Consider the following 19,454-nt stretch of genomic DNA (forward strand, 5'->3'; position numbering starts at 1 on the left):
ACTTAACAAGAGGGAGTAACAGACAGATCCAACCTGGCTCCTGTCCTGAAGACAAAAGGCGTCACTGCTGTGTTGTTTGCCATGAAGAGTATGACAAAGTAACCGTAGGTAGCCAAATTATTTCAACAAAAAGTTTACCAGATCAACTGAAACACTTAAAGCACAGAGAGTCATAAAGACTTTCACCCTTCAAGTCAGAAGATGAAGATCAAGCAAATTTTCAGTTTTAGGTGGTATGTGTCTGCTGTCAGTAGTTTGGATGGAAATACTTGACTCTTGCTGCCATGTCCAAAGCATCAAAGCTATGTGGAAAAAAAATTAACGACTCTTTCAAAGGCTTTAACTTACTCCACTGTCAAACTTTTTCAGCATTCCTTATCAGCAATGATAAATTATGATGATTGGAAGTTCCAAAATGGTAAAATAATAATACTTGCAGTAAACTACTACAGGAATCTTACGGTTGTCATCATCTCATGATACAGAGTTTGGTAGTTCCTGTTCAGTCCTTTCATAGGCTAACCCCTGCAAAGAATTCTGCAACCAAGAGCATACAGAATATATACAGAAACCTTAACAAGGGGAATGAACACTGATCAATTGGCCCTTGACGCAGGAAAAAAAAAAAAGAGCCTTTGAAGTAGTGGATACAGACATTACTAACACTGCAAGATTTGGGACCAAAGGACTGGGATCAACGATAAGTCACATGAATAAAGCAGAATGCTGATGGGTGCTTTAGTGAGGCTAGCTGTATTAAGCAAAAGGACAAAAGAACGTCTGCCTTTTCAAGGACCCATTGACTACAACTGATACCCACAAAACCGGGTAATGCTCCCGCCTCCCAGGCTGTAGGTACTTGGCAGTTTATGGACGACAGTTTACTCTTAACTACAGCCCTCAGAGCCGGAATTATTCCCAAAATAAAGGAGGGTGCTCCCAAAAGGTATTTAGCAAGAGACTGACTAGACCCTACAGGCTGAAAGCAGAATAGGGGAAATCTTACAAGAAATTTGCACTCTACTCTTGTTGGGAGGGTTGTTTCTAAACTATTAGGAACAAGTTTCTCAAAACTTTCTTCTAATTTTAGACTATTTATTCAGTACCTGCTTTTTCTTGCATTGGAAATATTTATTAGCTGAAACAGATCTTCTGCCTTCATGGTTTTACCTCCAAACCCTGGGAACAGTCATATTATTCCCCATCAGTCTTTAGTATGTGGGCAAAATGTACTCAGCTGTTTTAGCCCTCTTCTCCAGGTCCTCTATCATAATTCTTAATCCTTTTGTGCAATGGCAAGGGTGTTTTTCTTAAAAACACATTTGATCAGAACAGTTTATTCTCAGATCACGATTACACTTTAATACGGCCTTACAACAATTACAGGTTGGAAGTTTAAAAGACAAGTGCTTTAAAAGAAGTGTCAAGTGCACTTCCCATACAGAAAGCTAAAGCTAGCCATATAAACAAAATCAGATCTAACAGTCCAAAAAAAATTTATATGGAATGAGTAATTCCTGAACAAACAATAAAGTTGCCTGCCTCAAGGAAAAAGCTGGACTAGTGAACGACAACAGGAAACAAGCAACATTATCTCTTTCTATCACTCCACTTGCGTCCTCAGTTCACTGTTTTGATAATAAGCGCTCTGATCACAAGGGGTCCTAATAGTAACGTGTTTCTCTCAGCAAATTTACTTCCACATTTGCACTCAACCCGTTATGCTTTAATAGAAAAATAAAGGGAATATGATATTTTCAAATCCTTAAATCACTTCATTTTCAATGATACAATCAAAAAATATTTAGGATCCAGTAGGAAAATACAGCAGGAAGTGAAAATGTTAGTTACTGCTGACCAAAAGCCATTTTTACCTATGCCACTCCCTAAAGGACAACAGATTTGCACAAGACAGTAAGCTCATCATGCACAGGGAAGACAGAAGTCACCATCTGTCTACGTTTAGCCCGTACTGGGGCTCAACCACAGCAGTTATTCTATCACTTGATGACCTCTCTGCAGTTGAGAAGGGGAATTGGGAAAAGAAGAGGAGATCTGAAGGTTGAAGCAAGGACAGATATAACGAAACAAAACAACAAAGTTACACTTGGCCTAGAATGTCTGGCCCTCAGAGTTCTGGGGAGCAGGAGGAACTCAAGGAGGAACCCCTTTCCTCAGCAGATCTTCCCCCTTTATAACGCCCACAGACATTATGATAGGGGCTACCCCTATAGCTCACTCAGGTCAGCTGCCCGGGCTGACTCCAAACTGCTGACGGCCTGCCTAGCATGGCTGGGCTGTGATTCTGTCCAGCCAAACCAGGTCACCATCACAAGCTGTAGAAAGGGAAAATTCGTTTAGGAAAAAAAAATTATTCGACCGAAGTGGTAAAGCACTGGGACAGGTTACCCAGTGACTTACAGAAACCCCATCCTTGGAGGTTTTCAACACTTGACTGGCAAAGTCCTTGAGCAACACAGCCTAACTGATGTCAGACCCTGCTTCAAACAGGAGGCTGGACCAGATGATCTCCAGAGATCCCTTCCAAGCTCTATGACCTTATGGTTTCATTCTTAGGTTGCTTCCAGTCACTAGATCTCGTGCACTTCATACAAATGGGTTATGATGATCACACCCAGCTAAGTAAAATTGACCTTATTAAGTAAAATTGACCTTATTTAAGAAAAGATAACGTATAAAGATAAATTCCCAATTTACAGTGCGCACAAGAATTTTGTAATAACACATGAAGACTTCAAATTCCACATACCAGCTGTTTGGCAACTCAAGTGACAAGTCTACTTAACAATTGCACTTAGCTATTAAAGAACCTTCCAAAGAAAATAACAGATACTTGCTGGCTGTATTACAATTACTTCAAATTTTCAGAAAATTCAGTAATGTAAAAGAAAGAATCAAATTCAAGCAAATTCACTGACAAATCATGATGCCAAACAGATTAACAGAAGTGCAAGTACAGGGGGAGAGGGGAAAAAAAAAAAAAAAAAAAAAAAAGTCAGACTTTATTCCAAGTCTGACCAAGTAACAATGAAATTAATGTACACTGATCTCGAACAGGAGAAGCACCACTACCAACTGCCCATAATTTACAAAATAATAGTGCTACTTAACTGGAGAAGATCTTCTGTAACTGATCAGATAAAGGGGTCAAATGAAATCTGGAAAAAAAAAATGCTGAAGACAGCTTTCGCCTTTTGCAAGCGTTATCAGGAAGGTACGCAGACGACACTACAGAAGGCACCAGCTATGTCCCAGCTAGGTCAAAAGCAGAGCAGAGCAGCAGCTAAAACAGGGAGTGTTACCTTACAACATATATGCTCCCTCGCATGCCTGCTGTGTAAATGAAATACATGAAAGTACAGCTGGTTGGAACACTTCTGAGGGTAGAAAAGCCTTCTAGGATTCCTTCTTTTTTCCCCTGTCTTTCCTTCAACCCTCTTTCCTCATCAGCCTTGGTACCAAGGTGTCAAAGTATCTATTATTCTCCCAAGGTGTAAATACACCTGTCTTTTCTTTTTTAAAAATTTGTTAACTCGAACAGCCTTACTCTAGGTCATGCATCCATGTCATTACCTAAAGTAAGTTCTGTTTAAACTACTTAAACTGGTGCAAAAAACCCCAAAACAAACCCAAAACAACAAACTTGCCACTGCCACACTTCTGCCAGCCTAAACTCTATGGTAGGGCTTTATTTATTTAAACTGCAGATTCAGATGTAACCATTACGTACGGCCTGCTTCGCACAGAAGAAACACATGTGCATTTTCAGAAGTAACTGAAGTATGTGCAGAGCTGTGCACTCTTAAGTCCTGTTCAAGTGATATTATAAGTCTGCATAAAGCAGTATTAAATATCAATAATAAAATTAACTTCTACCTGAATGAAAACCAAAAGGAAACAGGGCATTTTTGTTTTGCATACAATACAATGCTCTCTAGAAGGAGTAAATGGTAAACTGGAAACCACACTTGATTCAAAGTAGGCAGTTTAGTAATTTAGACTGCAACAAACTATTCAACATACCAGGACATAAATTCCTGAAAAAACAGGCCTGTGCACGACCCATCCTTTAAAAGCACATCATTACACGCACTACTTAGTCATGCATTTTCTAGACTGGTCAAGAAGTGTGTGAACAGACAAGACACTAGCATGATAAAAAAAAACTAATTAAGCTTTAATTAGTTTTCTACTTGATTTAAAGGCTCTTGCCATCTCCCTGCAACTACTATAGATATCTGTGACATTCAAATTCCTCAGAGACTCTGCACTGAAGATAAATTATTAGGTGTATTTAGTCATCCCAATAAGAACTCCGCTGAAAAAAGTCTATGCTTTTATCAGAATAACTGCTTCTGAACTCCCACCAGAAAACTACAGAAATATTTAAACAAAATTAAAAAAAATAAATAGTAAAAGCCTACAAACAATGTGTAGGATACTACAAGATTACATATAAATTATGAAGCTCATAATTAACTACTTGGCTCACCGCTAACTACTGTGCTTCAATGACATGTATGTATCAAGACCAAGAGAAACAAGAACACTGAAAAAAATAGCATACTCTGTCCCCTCTCCCACCCACCCTCTTCTGACTCCATCATTGACTTTTTATTCATCTACCCACCCACTGGTCTTTTGACACAAATGCGTAATGAAATCCAAAATACAAGAAACAAAATAATTCTACAGTAAATCACCTGTGGTTCTTTCTTTCTATCTCCTACTCTTCTACCTTTCCCTGTCTTTATGATTTTTGGAGAATAAACTCATTTGATATGTGACATTTTATGTACAATGAACTAATTTTAAAAACATAGTACAAATAACTGCACTTTAAAAGCCAATTTACAGAAAAGCTAAATTAATAACTACGGCCATCCTCAGTACAGGCATGTCTCTAGTGACAAAATCTTGCCTTGGAATCATCACATTATAAATACATCTACTACTTAGCATCTTGAATAAATTTTCACAGAAAAAAATATTAAGCCTGTGACAAAGGGGAAGTGCTTTGTCAGGAACGCAGATTCAACTAGCTGTTGTTCATACCCCACTGTTGCTAGTACAAGGATGTGGGTTTTGGACCACCTTCCTTGCTAGGCATGATTTATTACAAGGTGTATTTTTCACTTCAAACACTCAGGATCAACAGTTACCACCCTGGCATTGGTACCATTAACCACATATTTTCCAAGTGACTGAATTAGTATCTCCAAAACTGCAGAGATACATAGTGACGTTAATATCCTACTGCACCAAGACATTTTTATTAGAAAAGTAAGTTTAGCTACTTTGATTTTTGCTTTCAACGTTCTGAGATAACAGTTCAAAGAGAAAAATAATTAGATTACTGTACAAAATGTTTATGAAATCTTATGAAGGTTTTCAATGACTGGTTTAACTAAATCTGCTTATTCCAGCTACTTTTCCAGAATTTTATCTTTTTTAGAACAGAGTGCTCACTATCTCACTTCAGTCTCAAAAACGCATTTGAACAAATCTGTTCTCCATTGAGAGAAAAAAAGTACAATAAAAATCAGCTTAAAATAAATTTATTAAACAATACAAAAATAAGCATGCTGGAAATCAAGATACATAAATAACATACAATGCAAATGAAAAACGGAAAATGAGACAGGTAACTTAACAACTGAGCCAAAAGGTACAACACAAATGCTAAAATAAAATTTTAAAAAGCATTTACATTTCTAATGAAATGTTAATGATGCTGAAAACAAGAAAAACAAACAAACAGCTAAAATGCTTGAATATCAAGAATTGCTATTACTGTAGCACAGGTGAACACTAAAACCATTGCAGACGTCAAACATTCAATGACTAGCCTCTGTCACTGCATCCTTTCAGACTCGCTCACTACACAACACAGGCATGGGTACATCATCACAGCAGACCTAACTATGGTCTGAGGTATCTGTGTACCCTGCCACGAATAACAGCCCTCGGCAGACATGGCAGGCCAGAACAAGAAACTGCGAGCTAGGCAAGTTACAAAATAATTGGTCCAAAGGAGTCTCCTCCTGATCCCTCCTAACTAGAGGCTGGCTTAAATTCTGAGAGAGGCTTCAAAAGCATATATTACAGAACTGTAACATATATATATATATATATAAAGTAAAGATTGTGTAAGCTGTATCCTAAATATTCTTATTATGCATATTAAAGATCTAGTAGTTTCTTTAATTTTGTACTTCCTGTGCAGGACTTGCCTCTGCTACAAGTTTTGTATGTAACTGACAAACATAAATACGGTAAAGATTTTTATTGTCAAGTTGAAAGCCAGGATGGAACAACTTTCCATCTTCAACCATGTTTTTAGAATTAGTTTCAAATAGTACTAAAAATCAGAAAAATACCGAGTATAGAATTAGATTAAGCAAATCCTGCATCAGGCATTCTCCTTTTTTACTTATATCAGTAAATCAGCCAGCAACATGTCATCACTGTAAATACTTTCCATTAGCAGCACAGACACATTACGTTCCCTCTTGCAATTGAGGATATTCCAGGTAAAGACATGTAGCTTTGCAGGATCTGAATACTTCTTATGTCTCTGTAACTACCAGTTCACAGTAAAATCCTCAAACAGGTGAGACATTTTTATAATTCAAGACTTTGCCTTTACTTACATTACTTACTTTCGAGATAAGAACAGACAAACCTAACCCTGTCACCACTGATAAAATTAATAAACAGCTACTATTCAGCAATTTATGACTGACATTTATTACTGGGCATCTGCACCACAGATTTACCTCTTTATCCCAGGAGGACTTCAAATTCAACGAAAAATGACGTTCTGTATTGTTTTGCTTAAACATTTTAATCCTAGGCTTCAAAGACAGGAAGCCCATCCTTTTACAATAGACTGCTAGATGAAGATTATTCAGGGTTTAGTCAGAGCTTATTTCAAATGTTTATGCAAAACTAACAATACCTAAACAGAGTAATTAAGAACAGCTTGCTCTCTCAGAGAGATGATTTATGCATCTTCCTGAATTTATAAACATCCAGATGAGTCAAAGAAGGGGCAGGAAAAACCCTAACCCTCCCCTTATGCAAAATTCATATGAATGCACTTTTGAGTTTTACATAAACTAAAAAGGGAGAGGGATTGGGGGAGGGGGCAGGGAGAAGGGGTGGAGGTGTTACTAAGGAATTATCTGTCATTGTCTCTTAAAATCCTCAATGAGCTAATTCGATGTATCATTACTTGGGCAAGTTTTCCACAGTTTTATAAACAGGACTCTGCGTGATGTGTACTGGGAGTGGGATATATCAAATTATCTGCAAACTTACAAAGGTGAAAACTTTACAGAGAATACTTTTTCTCAGATTTTTTGCACCATTAAGAATTTAATAGCTACAAGCGTCAAGAATTTAGCAAGTCTGTGCCCTCTGTCCAGCATTGCCTATTGAGCCTATTCAAAGCTTACATACACCCAGTTCAAGCTACACCCTACTCAAGATACTCAAAATCATCAAATTATGCAGATGAACACATGCAGTTGCCTGCAGAAGAATGCAAGTCCTAAGGCAAGCTGACAGAGGTGCAAACTCACTATCATATTTAAATGTAGCAATTAACAATAACTTTTTAAACACTTGCTCATGTGTAAGTAAATGAAACCTCTGATCATATACATGAACATGCACACATATCAGTGGCTGAAAAATAAGTTAATTTTAAACAGTTTTAATAGTATCTACCTATCCGCTTTACTCTGAATATATTTCCTGCTCACTACTCTGTTACCGCTCTAAAACCAAGATTGCTTACGTTCCTCTCTAGGGTGGAGCACAGCATTATTAGTAAGGCAGACTTCTGAGTCATAACTACCAGCTGGCAGTACAAGCAGCTAGCAAGACACTCAAAATAGTTTGGGAAGAAATTTTTCTGCATTAGTTAACTTGCAAACAAGGCGGGATTTTTTCCCTCCACCTCCCAGACCTCAGCCATTTTTTGCTCTTTTTGTTTAAATGTTAGCATTAATAATCATCAAAGGTCTGATAAAACGAAAGAATCTTCATTAGCATGGCATACCCAAAGGATCCATTTCTGTTCAAAGCAATTTGAAAGCTCATATATAAAAAAAAGGGGTATGGTAATAGCATGACTCAGAACCTATCTCCACTTAACACACCATTATTTAGAAATTCATGAATTTGCTGTATTTTGCTGACATTATTTTACTTTATATTTTAATTAAAATTCTTCTATCTTTACATGCTGACCCTGATCAGAGGACACACTGTTAAGTTCTTGCTTAGCTCTAAAGTTAATTTACTTAAAATTCTCACATATAAACAAAAATAAACAGATATACACAAAAGTGGTATATCTTTGAAAACATTCAGATTTACCTTTTTGGTTTCTTTAAAGTAAACGTATATTAAGTAACTACAAAAGTCATTTAACAGTTTTGGGTTTTGTTGTTTGCATGTGCTTTTTCCCCCCACCGTGAACCTTGACAGTCTTTTTGGTATAGCATACAGAATTTACACAAAACGTATATATAAATGAAACACCAGGTGAACAATATTCAAATCAAAGTTAAATCTAGAGATGCTTGAGGGTTTTTAAAATGAAGAATTTAACGAAACTAGAACCCATTCGTTTAGTTTTGCTCTCCCCGACCTTCCATTCTATACACTATGGTTCTGGAGATGTCCTCGTTTGATTCAGGTGACACTTTTTTCCATACTGTTTCTTTTAAAGCAAGTTCTTGCTGGAGATTCTCATAGTCCATTGGTCCAAAGGAATGCTAGTTGTTCAAGCAACATACATTATTTATTAGTGTATTTGAAGGAAAAAAATCCATACTTGCAGTCAATGCTAACAGACTCAAGTTTTTCACCTCTTCACATAAACTGTTATTTTCTTTTTTCCAGTTATAAAAAATTCAGATTCCAAATTGGGTATTTTAGACATATACATGCAAACAGAAGCACTGTAAAAATCATTCTACTGTATCTTGTATTGAAATCTTCATGCCTTAGTTAAAACATTAATGGTAATAAAAGCAAAGAGGTTTTCCTTATCTCAAGCACTCTCACACTTTTATCTTTCGTACATGTAGCTGTAGTGGATTCAGTTCATGTGGAGAGACTGCTTAGAACGCTTCCTTAGTAACAGGCACTTGTCTACAGCACTGAATTCACTGCCTATGCAACTCTCAACAAGTCATGTGGTCTCAGAGACAGCACTGTGAAAAAATGCTAGACATACATTTCATGCATTGCAGCACAGAACAGAAAGGCTAAGCCCACCAGCTGGTCATATCTTTATTAAAGGCAACCAGTACAGTAAAACTCTCTGCAACTTTTGTCAGATATCATATACTTAGTCTAGCAAGGGAGAAAACTGCATGAAATGGGAGTTACAAATCTAATATGAAATTTCACTATACAAAACCCTGTGATAGTGTGGTCCACTCAGGTAAGTGTCCACTAATTATGTAAACTAGTTAACTTGAAAGCTTTGATGCAATACATGTCATTGAGCAGCTTTGTATTTAGAGAACTTTCCGTATTTCTTCTGATGCCTACAAGCAATACTCACTAAACACACATAATAACTTACCCGCTGATCACCACCTTCTCTGCGAGGATCAAGCTTTTTTGCGAAGTGTCTCAAATTATCGTAGTTATGGAAATTGCACAAAGAAACCAGATCCTGCAAATATTTAGAGAACATACATTATTATTTGCATAGGATAGTCAAATGCATAAGAGATTATAACACTACCACCTATGTTTTACATCATATCCTAGTAACTTAAAGCAGTGATAGGAGAAACTTATTTAATAAATCAATACCAATGTCTGTAAGGCCCTTTGAACGTAATACAATGATACGATTAAGTCCTAATAACACCTTTAAACTCCTTTTTAAAGAAGTACAAAAGAAGTAGCGATTTGCAAAGTATCTATTTTAATATATTTCTACCCCAGCTATATGAAACACTTCAGGAACAGGAAGAACAGTCTGGGCTAGTCTAATACATAAAGCTTCAACCAAAGGACAAAATAAGAAAATGTGTGCCATAATGGATTTTAATTGTGTGAATTACAACCTAGTAATTACAGAACTTTGCTATGCTGTTGTATTTTTAAAAATGAATGTTATGTTCATGTAATTTGCATGCCACGATCATCTATCAGTTTTTAGGTCTTGTTATAAACCAGAATAAATGCAGTAAATCCCTCACCTAATTGTTGTTCTATGATTTTATATTTAAATTATTGAGAGTATTTGACATGAAACTTTAAAGTATTTAAATTAGAATTAGCAACTTCTTAGTACTCTAAATTTGCAGATGTACAGAGGTTAGATAAACAGAAGCATGAAAAACTTTAACTGCTGCTCATCCACATGAGCTAAACCCTCACATACTGCAAGTGACATGCTGTTGTCAATAAGTGAAGACTAGTCATACAAGCGTTCACCCTAGGAACTGAAGTCCATTCAAACCAGTATCACTGCAGCTCAACTGCCATCACTACTTTGGGAGAAGAAATAAAGTGTCTAGTTACACCTTCAACTTCCAAAGCATTACCAATAATCTTACATTTCCTATGAGGCTCTAGGCAGCCTACTATTCTCTTTTTTGAGACACACCCCACCCCGCCATTTAGAATTACTTCATCAGTATTACAAGGCAGTTTTAGGGAGAAAATAAAAAAGGAAGACAACATTTTTCACATTTTCCTCTCCCACAAAACATCTTTATTAATCATTAGGAAATACTCTACAAAATCCCTCCTGCTTCTAATGCTGCTATAAACACGTTGTTCACAGCCCTTTCAAAAGCAAAGGAAAAAGCTATAAAGTGTTTGCCCAACAACTGGATCTGATCTATGAAGACATGTTTTATTGTTTACAGATCGTTTACAAAAAAATAGTTTAAAAAAATCCATCAGAACAGCAGTATTTCATTAGAATCAGCTTCTTTCATTGTAATGAAATAAGAGTTGCATTTCCACTGTTTTGAAAATTGTTTACTTTATGACTGGAGAGGAAGTCTATAAATAGAGCTCTACAGCTTCTAATGCAGTATACAAGAGACCAGCTCTTTCATTACTTTATGAAGTGTTCCTTTTCAAAGCTTTTCCACAACAAATTTCTCCACTGTTTCGGGCATCATATTTTCTCAATGCTCACTAAATTCAAGTGTTATTTATTACTAAAATGCAAATGTCTCTTCTTGGACTTTCACCCTTGGATCAGATGAAACTGGCTAGGTATGGAAGAGTAACAAATCACTATTTAATTCACTTAGATCTCAGCTATACTAACTGAAGCTCAGTAAGCATTAGCTGCAAAAAGAAAAACAAAACAAAACAAAAAACACTAAAGACAATGCTGCTTACGTGACAAAAGTGAATTCCTTTAACACTGTTGCCCATCTTGTCCAAAGGAGGTGACCAGCACATTAAGCCCATGACATTAGGAACAACCAGAAGAATTCCACCAGCAACTCCAGATTTTGCAGGAAGACCAACCTATAGAATAATTAGAGAATTACTGTCATCTGCTAACAATCTTAACTATTGTAACACAATGCATTAGCATTTTACTGAATATTATCATACAGCATTTATAAAACGTAGATCTGGAAAGCATTTCAGGCTGGGAAAGTGTTACTACTTATCTCTTTTTAGATAGACAGTAACATGAAGCACAGTTCATGGCAATCCGAGGTACACGATCACAGTTATTTGCTCTCAGTAACACAGAGAGTCAGTAACGTAGTGAAAAAGGTAATTTAAAACTTCTATAAAAAAGCAATTATTACTAAGTGGTAATATACCAGTGCACCTGTCATGAACAGTTCGCAACAAGACAGTAGTACAAAGCTATACACATTAAAAAAAAATCTTGACTGGAAAAGGTAAAAAAACCCAAAACAAAATTAAAAAAATGAATGAACAAGAAAACTGAAGAGTTCGCCTATGAAATCATAAAATAACCTACTTATTTACAATTTGGATAAAAGTACTGCTTTTTTCCAATAGGAACTAATATGTCATATGTCCTCATAGCTCTGTAAGCAGTAACTTTTAAGTCACACAAAGCAGCACAATCAATTTTATGTCTCTGCAATAAGGAAAAAAACTAGAAGTGCTCAAAACACAAATAAGATGCAGCACTCCTTGAAATACTTACATGTAAGAAACATACTGCTGGAAAATAAAAGCATGGTACATATGCTTTGTATGACAGCCACTTTTATAACCCATGAGGGAAAACTCACAAGCCTGAGTTAGTGAAGAAAAAGCAACTGTCTGCAAAGGCTTTCTGCTGTCCTTTACTCCCATATAGCAGGATTTCTTCAGTTACGCTGTTTCCAGTTAACAACTGCATCATGACCTGTTTCTCTCACAAATAGCCTTCCTTAAGGGACAGTGTTTATGTTTTGACATGAAAAGGATTCCCAAATGTGAAGTGGCAGAGAACAGTACATGCTACAAGATATGTTGCACTAGTAGTGCCATGAATTCTAGGTGAGATTTTCCCATATGGTGTGTTCAGTTTCTAAACAATTCATGTAACACCCTCTCCTCTGCCTCAGAAGCAAGCAAGCCCTGGAACATGGTAAACAATAGCACGGATTAATCTTCCTGGTCAGCTATAATTAATGTCTGAACACTACTTACATGAAAGGCAAACTGCCCTGAAAAGTCATACATGCCACAGGAATGCATTAAACTCAAGGTATTCCGGACTGCTTCAGGACTCAGTACTCTTTCACCAGTGATGGGGCAAAAGCCACCATTAGCCAGAGTTGCTGCCATCACACTTGCCGATTCACACGTTACCTCTATTGAGCAAAGCTTATGGAAAAGAAATAGAGATTATAAGAAACGATACTTCTAGCACAGTAAGGCCAACTACAGCAGGATCAACAATACGTCTCTATAGAAATTACATCTCATAAAATAACACGTATCATAACATTTGTTACAGATGACGCTAGTAGCATCAATATGGTCTGAATTGTCCTACTATAAAGATCCCAGCAACAGTGTTTGTAAGCCCTCTTAACAGTTCAGGACAGTATTTTTCACGGGTTAGTGTCTCTGCTTGATTCCTCCCCCCACCCCCCCTTACATTCCTTTCAGAAGAGGCTTGGAAAACAATCTCAGTATTTTGCATCTGCTTAAATGGCAAAGCCATAGAATAACTGTTTTTTTCCATTTGAGTTTGGTTTGTGGGGGAGGGTTTTAAGCCTTAGAAGACCCCCCCACATTATTAGAAGTATATTTTAAAGCTGCAAACTCTAGCACATGCAAGTCTTAACGCCAGCACTTCTGCTGATGCAGCCTTATTTCACCTTTCTCTCATATATACTTTATGATATATTAATGATACAACCACATGATAGTCTCTCCCAGGATCCCTGCTTCAGTACAGACTATACATACTTCGGTGACACATCAGGAAATGTGATATGATGCCATCACCTGATGCTGTCTCATTTCTGCAGAAACCAAAAGATAAGCTGGTTTCAACCTGAAGCTGCAATGCTACTCTAAAAAGTAAACAAACTAGCACTTGTATTCTTGCTTTTGCCAAACAGTCATTACATGATACTTCATGAAGTTACCTAAGCCAAGTTTGCATGAGTAGTTACTACCTGGAATTCTTATTTTCCGGGTGCCAAACTCAATACATCCTAGTCCAATCAACTGGAGTTGCAAATCAAGAGATTGTCAGAGACGCATCTAAAATGGCAACTGTGTTTTAAACATATGAAGTATTACATAATATCACCTACTTTGAAAAAAAGTGTTTCTAGGTTCTCAGTTTAAGCACCTGCATTTGTACCTCAGTTCTCTAAAATGAGAATAATCCACCCTCACTTTACAGAGATAGTAGGAAAATAAGTTTTTTCCTGTTCAGAAAGTTCCAAATGACACAAGAGACGAAGAAGCATCACAGAAAACCCCAAGAAAAGAACTAAGTAGCCTTTTAAGTAGAATCTTTAGTAGAATGTTGGAAAGTAAGCGTTGTACATGAGACGAAAAGAAAACACAATTGCCGCTTCTATATGACCTGCCCTTTTTCTGAGTATGGAGTGAAAAGTGGATTTTGCAAGGCAAAAAAAAGAGTAACACAGTCATGAAAGTAGAGACCATAATGCACAAAAATGAGGCCAAATTAAAATACATCAGAAAAGTTAGTTCTGGCATTTCTTAACTTATGAATAGCTTTGTATTCAGAAGTGTATCAGGACTTCAGGCAGTGGGACAGGAAGCATTTAAAAAGCATGTTTAAACAGTAAATTAAAATAAATTATCAGTTTTGTTCTGTAGTAACAGAAGTTCAGAGTAGGCTATTAGCTTGTACCTAGTTTCCAACTCAACAAGAGGTCAACTAAGGCTAATCGCATATGCCTTACTTCATAAACAGTCATTTGATCTGAAGATTAGAGCAGGTGTATCCCAATACAAAAAAACCTCAGATAAAATTTTCATTTTAAAAACTATTGTTTATAAATCGCGTAAGTAAGAGCAAGTCTCATGAATCAAAACCAGACCCATTTTGAGAACCAAATTCTTGATTATTTTTTTTCTTTTAAACTATCCCAGAGGGACTGAATCAGTAACACAACTGAAACTGCCTTTTGAGAACTATATGCAGCACAGTTGACTGAATTGTGAATGTTTTAACATTAGGAAACCCTTACTGAGGAAATACCTCACACTTGCCAAGTTCTCATTTTGGGACAGTTACAAATAATTTGCTGACAGTGAAAAAGTAAAAAAAAAAAAAAAATGGGGGAGGGGAGAAGATATGTGACTAGATTCTTTATTTTACTCATAAGCATTGAATTAAAAAGCAGGAGATACCTGTATTATGTCATTTATAGCACTACTTACAACAGAGCATGCATATACTATTTCAGTTATACATGGAGTTTAAAGTACTTCACAGTACAATAAAGAGCGGCAACCGAAAGAAGTAGAAATATTTTGTTAAACTCACTGAAGTAAGAAAAGCCATTTTAAGTTTCTAACTACTAGTATTTTAAAATCTACTGCTAGTTCGCATTAGCAATAAAGATACTTAAGTATATGACCTAAACAAAAGCAAAACTGGATACATCAAATGTACATCATTCATTTCCAGAGTTTAACAGAAGCTGACAAGTTTAACTATAAGCCATTAAAGTCTTCATATCTATGAACAAATCAGCTTCTATTGCTTATAATAGTAATTCTAAACCTATAATGAGTCACAATTTTAAAGTCAGTTACCTGAAAATAGAAGTCAAGTATAGCAACCATATCCGTGCCTTCAGGAAAGCACTGAGGAAGAAAAATAAAGAGAGTCTTTAGGTAGGGTTTTGTTTGTTTTTTTTTTTTTTTTAAATATCTTAGAGAGACATAAACTAAGCTATATTCTTGTCAGCATACTAAGCATTAGACAGAAGTAAAATTAAATATTTAAATGCAACAAGTAGAAACATTAAATCACATCAGATCTAAAAGTAACAGTGCAGTAAGATATTAAAATATTTTTCAGGATAGCTTTCAACATCTTTAAATCAGCAAATTGCAAAACAGATCTAGGAGTTTTATAAAGTCATCTGTACAGCACAAATTATGCATTTTATGACAAATAAAACAAACTATCATGGCTATGACAGAAAAAAATTATGGGTGTTCTATTAGAATTACGTAAGTATCACACTTCCTAAATGACAGCATTTTGAGTAGTAGTCAGAAAACGTAAACAATAATAGAATAATTTATGCCATACTGTACATTAACTAAATAAATAAAAAAATCTTCACAGACTATGAAAAAACCCACGCACAGAGTCTTCAAAATACAATAAACAAAAGAGATCAACCTTTTTTTCTTTCAAGTAATAGCCGATTGCAAAGTTTCTATCTCCACTCTCCCTTTCAGACTGGAACCTTAAAATAAGTTAAAAAAAATAAAAAAGAAATAAGACATGTCAAACTTTAAAGTTCAGCAGGTTTTTTTTGAGAGACACATAATGTAATTCAATAAAACTGCATGTAAAAGATACATTACTTCCGAACACAAACATTCTATTAATAGGACAGAAGTTGCCATAGAAGCTCATCTGAGTACACCCAGTTGTAGCAAATTAGCTTTGACATCCAAATACAAAAAGTACTGGTTACCGACACACACTGGGAGCTGACTCGGAGATAAGGCAAAGAAGGGTAAGATCCTACTCTTGGAAGCATTTCTAAAAAGGTCATAGTGGAATGAAACATCCCACAAGGAGCTGTAGTGAAAGTGTCATTCACTGACAACACTGACCAAACGAGAGAAGAATCTGAGGATCAAGCTGGAGGTCAGATAAGGATGAAACCTAAAGGAGGAATGTGTATGATACAAGGGTGGGTAATTCTCCCCTGTTTGGTTCTTTCCATAGTAAACACTTTTACATTAACAAAGCTCAGGAAAAAAACACTAGTTCTCATTCTGCTTCTCTCCACATCCATGCCAACTAGCAACCTGGAAGCAACTCTGCTATACGGAATCTTTATGATTTTCCCAGTGCTGCCTCAGAAAGTTCTCAAGATTTTTGGAATGCTGTACATTGAGTTAATGAGAGAAACTGTTTTAGAAAATAATTTAAATATGTGAAATAAAAAAGCATAAAGAGTCCCAATTGTATAAAGTATGCTTTCTGACCATTTGATACGCAGCCATCAACACCCAGGGTTTAATTTTTAATATGAATGCCAGGAAGATGAGAGCTGCACTTACAGCTCTTACTGCCATAGCACCAGCAGAGCACTAAGACAGAATAAGGAAATTTCAAAGAGGTAACCAACACTTTTATGTGAGATTCAGCCACACTGATGTCAGAAACATCCACAACTTTAGTTCTTGTAAATTTTAAGTCAAAAACACCCTCTAATATTAGGAATGAAATGATGGTTTCAATGTAAGTTACTGAACTTTACCATAAGCTCAATATGCCAGCTATCAGTTGAGGCACTTTCCACCCAACTTCATTAAGTAAATAAAAAATACTTACGTAGCATTACTGAATCCAACATACTCATTACCAGCCATTTTATTCATGAATTGCATCACCTGTTAGAGACAGAGAGGGGGGGGGAGCGTGCTAACATTTTCAGATATTGAAAAGTTACAACTGATGAACTTCCATTCCAGCCTTACCCTAAATCTTGTAAACACAATTTTACGAATGCAATCCAAACCACTAAATGTTTAAACAACCAAGTACAGATAAAAAGAGAAAACATTTGAAATCATTAAAATTTCACTTGCATTTCCCTTGCCATCTTGAGACTTTTACCACCGAATTTAGTTAAAAAAGGAATATCAACTTACATAGTCAAATTTTTCTGCATTATTTGCTCCTTGCTGCAAGAAAAGAAAAAATAATTTACAAATATTGTTAACATAAGAAAGAAGTTAGTTCACTTAACAGTATTAGGATTTTTAATGCATATAACTAAGGTATGAGGCTAATTAAGAATGAGGTACTACAATAATTTCATATATTAATGAAAAAATTAAAGTGTTAGATAAGTAAATCTTTAATTATCATTTAAATTAAATAATCCTTTAAGAATCTTATCAAACACCTGTATGTTGGAAATTAATTTAAACTGAGAAAGGTATGCTTTATTTTAAGTGCTCTCTATTCAACTTTAAGTGTTTAGCATAAGTAAATGTAGTAGTTAAAGCAAAAAATACAAAAGTAACTACAAGCAGGATAATTGTAACAAAAACACTAATTTTTTATAGATTAGTAACCCAAAGGTATTCTTATATTACCAACAGAGCTGAGCATAGGAAAGTTCAGGCTACTGAAGTTAAGACACTTCCATGGCTAGCACCCATACTAAGAATTTAGATTGAAGACTTCAAATAAAGTGTTACCCCTTACTATGAAAACAATTGTATTTAATCAAAAATATCTGATTTGATTAATATCTGATTAATGTCCTACCTATTAATTAAACTGTTAGAAAAATAGAATTTCACATCATAGAGTATATCATTGTGCTAACAATGTAAGGAAAAAATCTAAATCCAACTTAATAAGGATGCTACTGAAACTTAATTCCTGGGGTTGGTTGGGTTGGGTTTTTTTTTCAGGGGGAGGGGGGACGACAGGACAAGGGGTCTTACTTTGGGGTTTGTTTTTTTTTTTTTTCCCCTCCCCGTTTAAGAGCATTCTCAAATTTAACAGCTGCCAGTTAAAGATTTATTAATTCCTTACAGGTCTCCGACAGGTGACCTTCCACAAATTCCTACAGCAAGACGTCGAAAGGGGGGTGGGAGGTAAAAAGTAGCTCATGGACTACTGCGAGGTTCTTTTAATTTTTTGAAGTAGCCAAGTAGAATTTTTTGAGGAAGTTTAAAAAACAATGGCATCACATACACAAGTAGAAACAATGTATCTGAAGATGTTTTTCTAAATAATTTTAGTATTAAAGATACTCTATTTAGATAGCAAAACTCTGTTAACATCTCAAACAATTCAAGACACTACTTGCAGTGTGTTTAGTATGGGAATGAGGAAGGAAATGGAAAAAACCTGAAGCTTTCTATCAACCAGTATTTTACTTAATGAAACGCGTAAAGCCAGTCTCATTTCCCACTCTGTATGTGGATTAGGGTGTTGCAGATAATCTTTGAAGCCCATGCATCAGCTCATCTACAAGAGGATGTGCAGTCATACACGTACGATCACTAGCTGAAAGGAACACCACACTGTTTTGTCAAAATTATGCGCCAGTGGTTACCTTATGCTCAAAGGCTAATAACCTTACTCTTAAAGGCAATAATCTCTAGCTAATTTGCAATAAGATAAAAAAAATCATGATACATTTCATCAAAATGTTCCTGTATAATATACCAGAACACAAGTTTTAAAAATTTAACTCCAAATCTGTTCAATGAAAAATAATTAAAAGAAGAAATTACCAACTTCATTGAACTGTTGCAGTTGTCAAAATATTCCATAGATCCTAATGCTGTAAAATATGTAACAACATTTAAACCACAAAAACCTTTTCAACCTTTCAAATGCACAATGAACATCTTTTTCTGGGAAAATGGGTCAGCATTAGTTATGGGATGCTGCATTGATAATTGTATGGTTAGACACGTATAATAAATTGAAACAAGTTCTTTTGTTAAAAAAAGAAAGAGGGAGAAAAGGATCATGCTTTCTGCAAAAATATAAATACGTAATACTTCACTTTTTTTTTTGGTCCAGTTGAAAAAAAAATTTCCTAGCCCTTCAACAAAAACCTGGCTTTACTAGCAGCATATAAAATTGGTGGGCAAAAGACTCAATGCAAACTTTTTCCACATCAACTGGTTATGAAAAAAGGTTTCTTTTTAAAATTTACATATAATGTCATATTTGGGGA

General features: G+C 35.7%; 1 protein-coding gene across 1 annotated transcript in view; it reads right to left on the reverse strand.

Moving 5' to 3' along the window:
* The window catches only part of GLS (glutaminase), a 63,523-nt gene that overhangs the window by 14,967 nt on the left and 29,102 nt on the right, over nt 1-19,454 (reverse strand). Inside the window, exons 8-14 of the mRNA XM_086466220.1 lie at nt 17,398-17,430; nt 17,078-17,136; nt 15,908-15,974; nt 15,310-15,360; nt 12,706-12,882; nt 11,419-11,550; nt 9,629-9,721 (exon numbers count right to left, since the gene is read on the reverse strand). Coding sequence (XP_086322346.1) covers nt 9,629-9,721; nt 11,419-11,550; nt 12,706-12,882; nt 15,310-15,360; nt 15,908-15,974; nt 17,078-17,136; nt 17,398-17,430 — 612 coding nt within the window. The remainder of the gene's footprint in view (nt 1-9,628; nt 9,722-11,418; nt 11,551-12,705; nt 12,883-15,309; nt 15,361-15,907; nt 15,975-17,077; nt 17,137-17,397; nt 17,431-19,454) is intronic.

This window comes from Leptosomus discolor, chromosome 5 (genome assembly GCF_034619465.1).
Source record: "Leptosomus discolor isolate bLepDis1 chromosome 5, bLepDis1.hap2, whole genome shotgun sequence".
Lineage (NCBI taxonomy): Eukaryota > Metazoa > Chordata > Aves > Leptosomiformes > Leptosomidae > Leptosomus > Leptosomus discolor.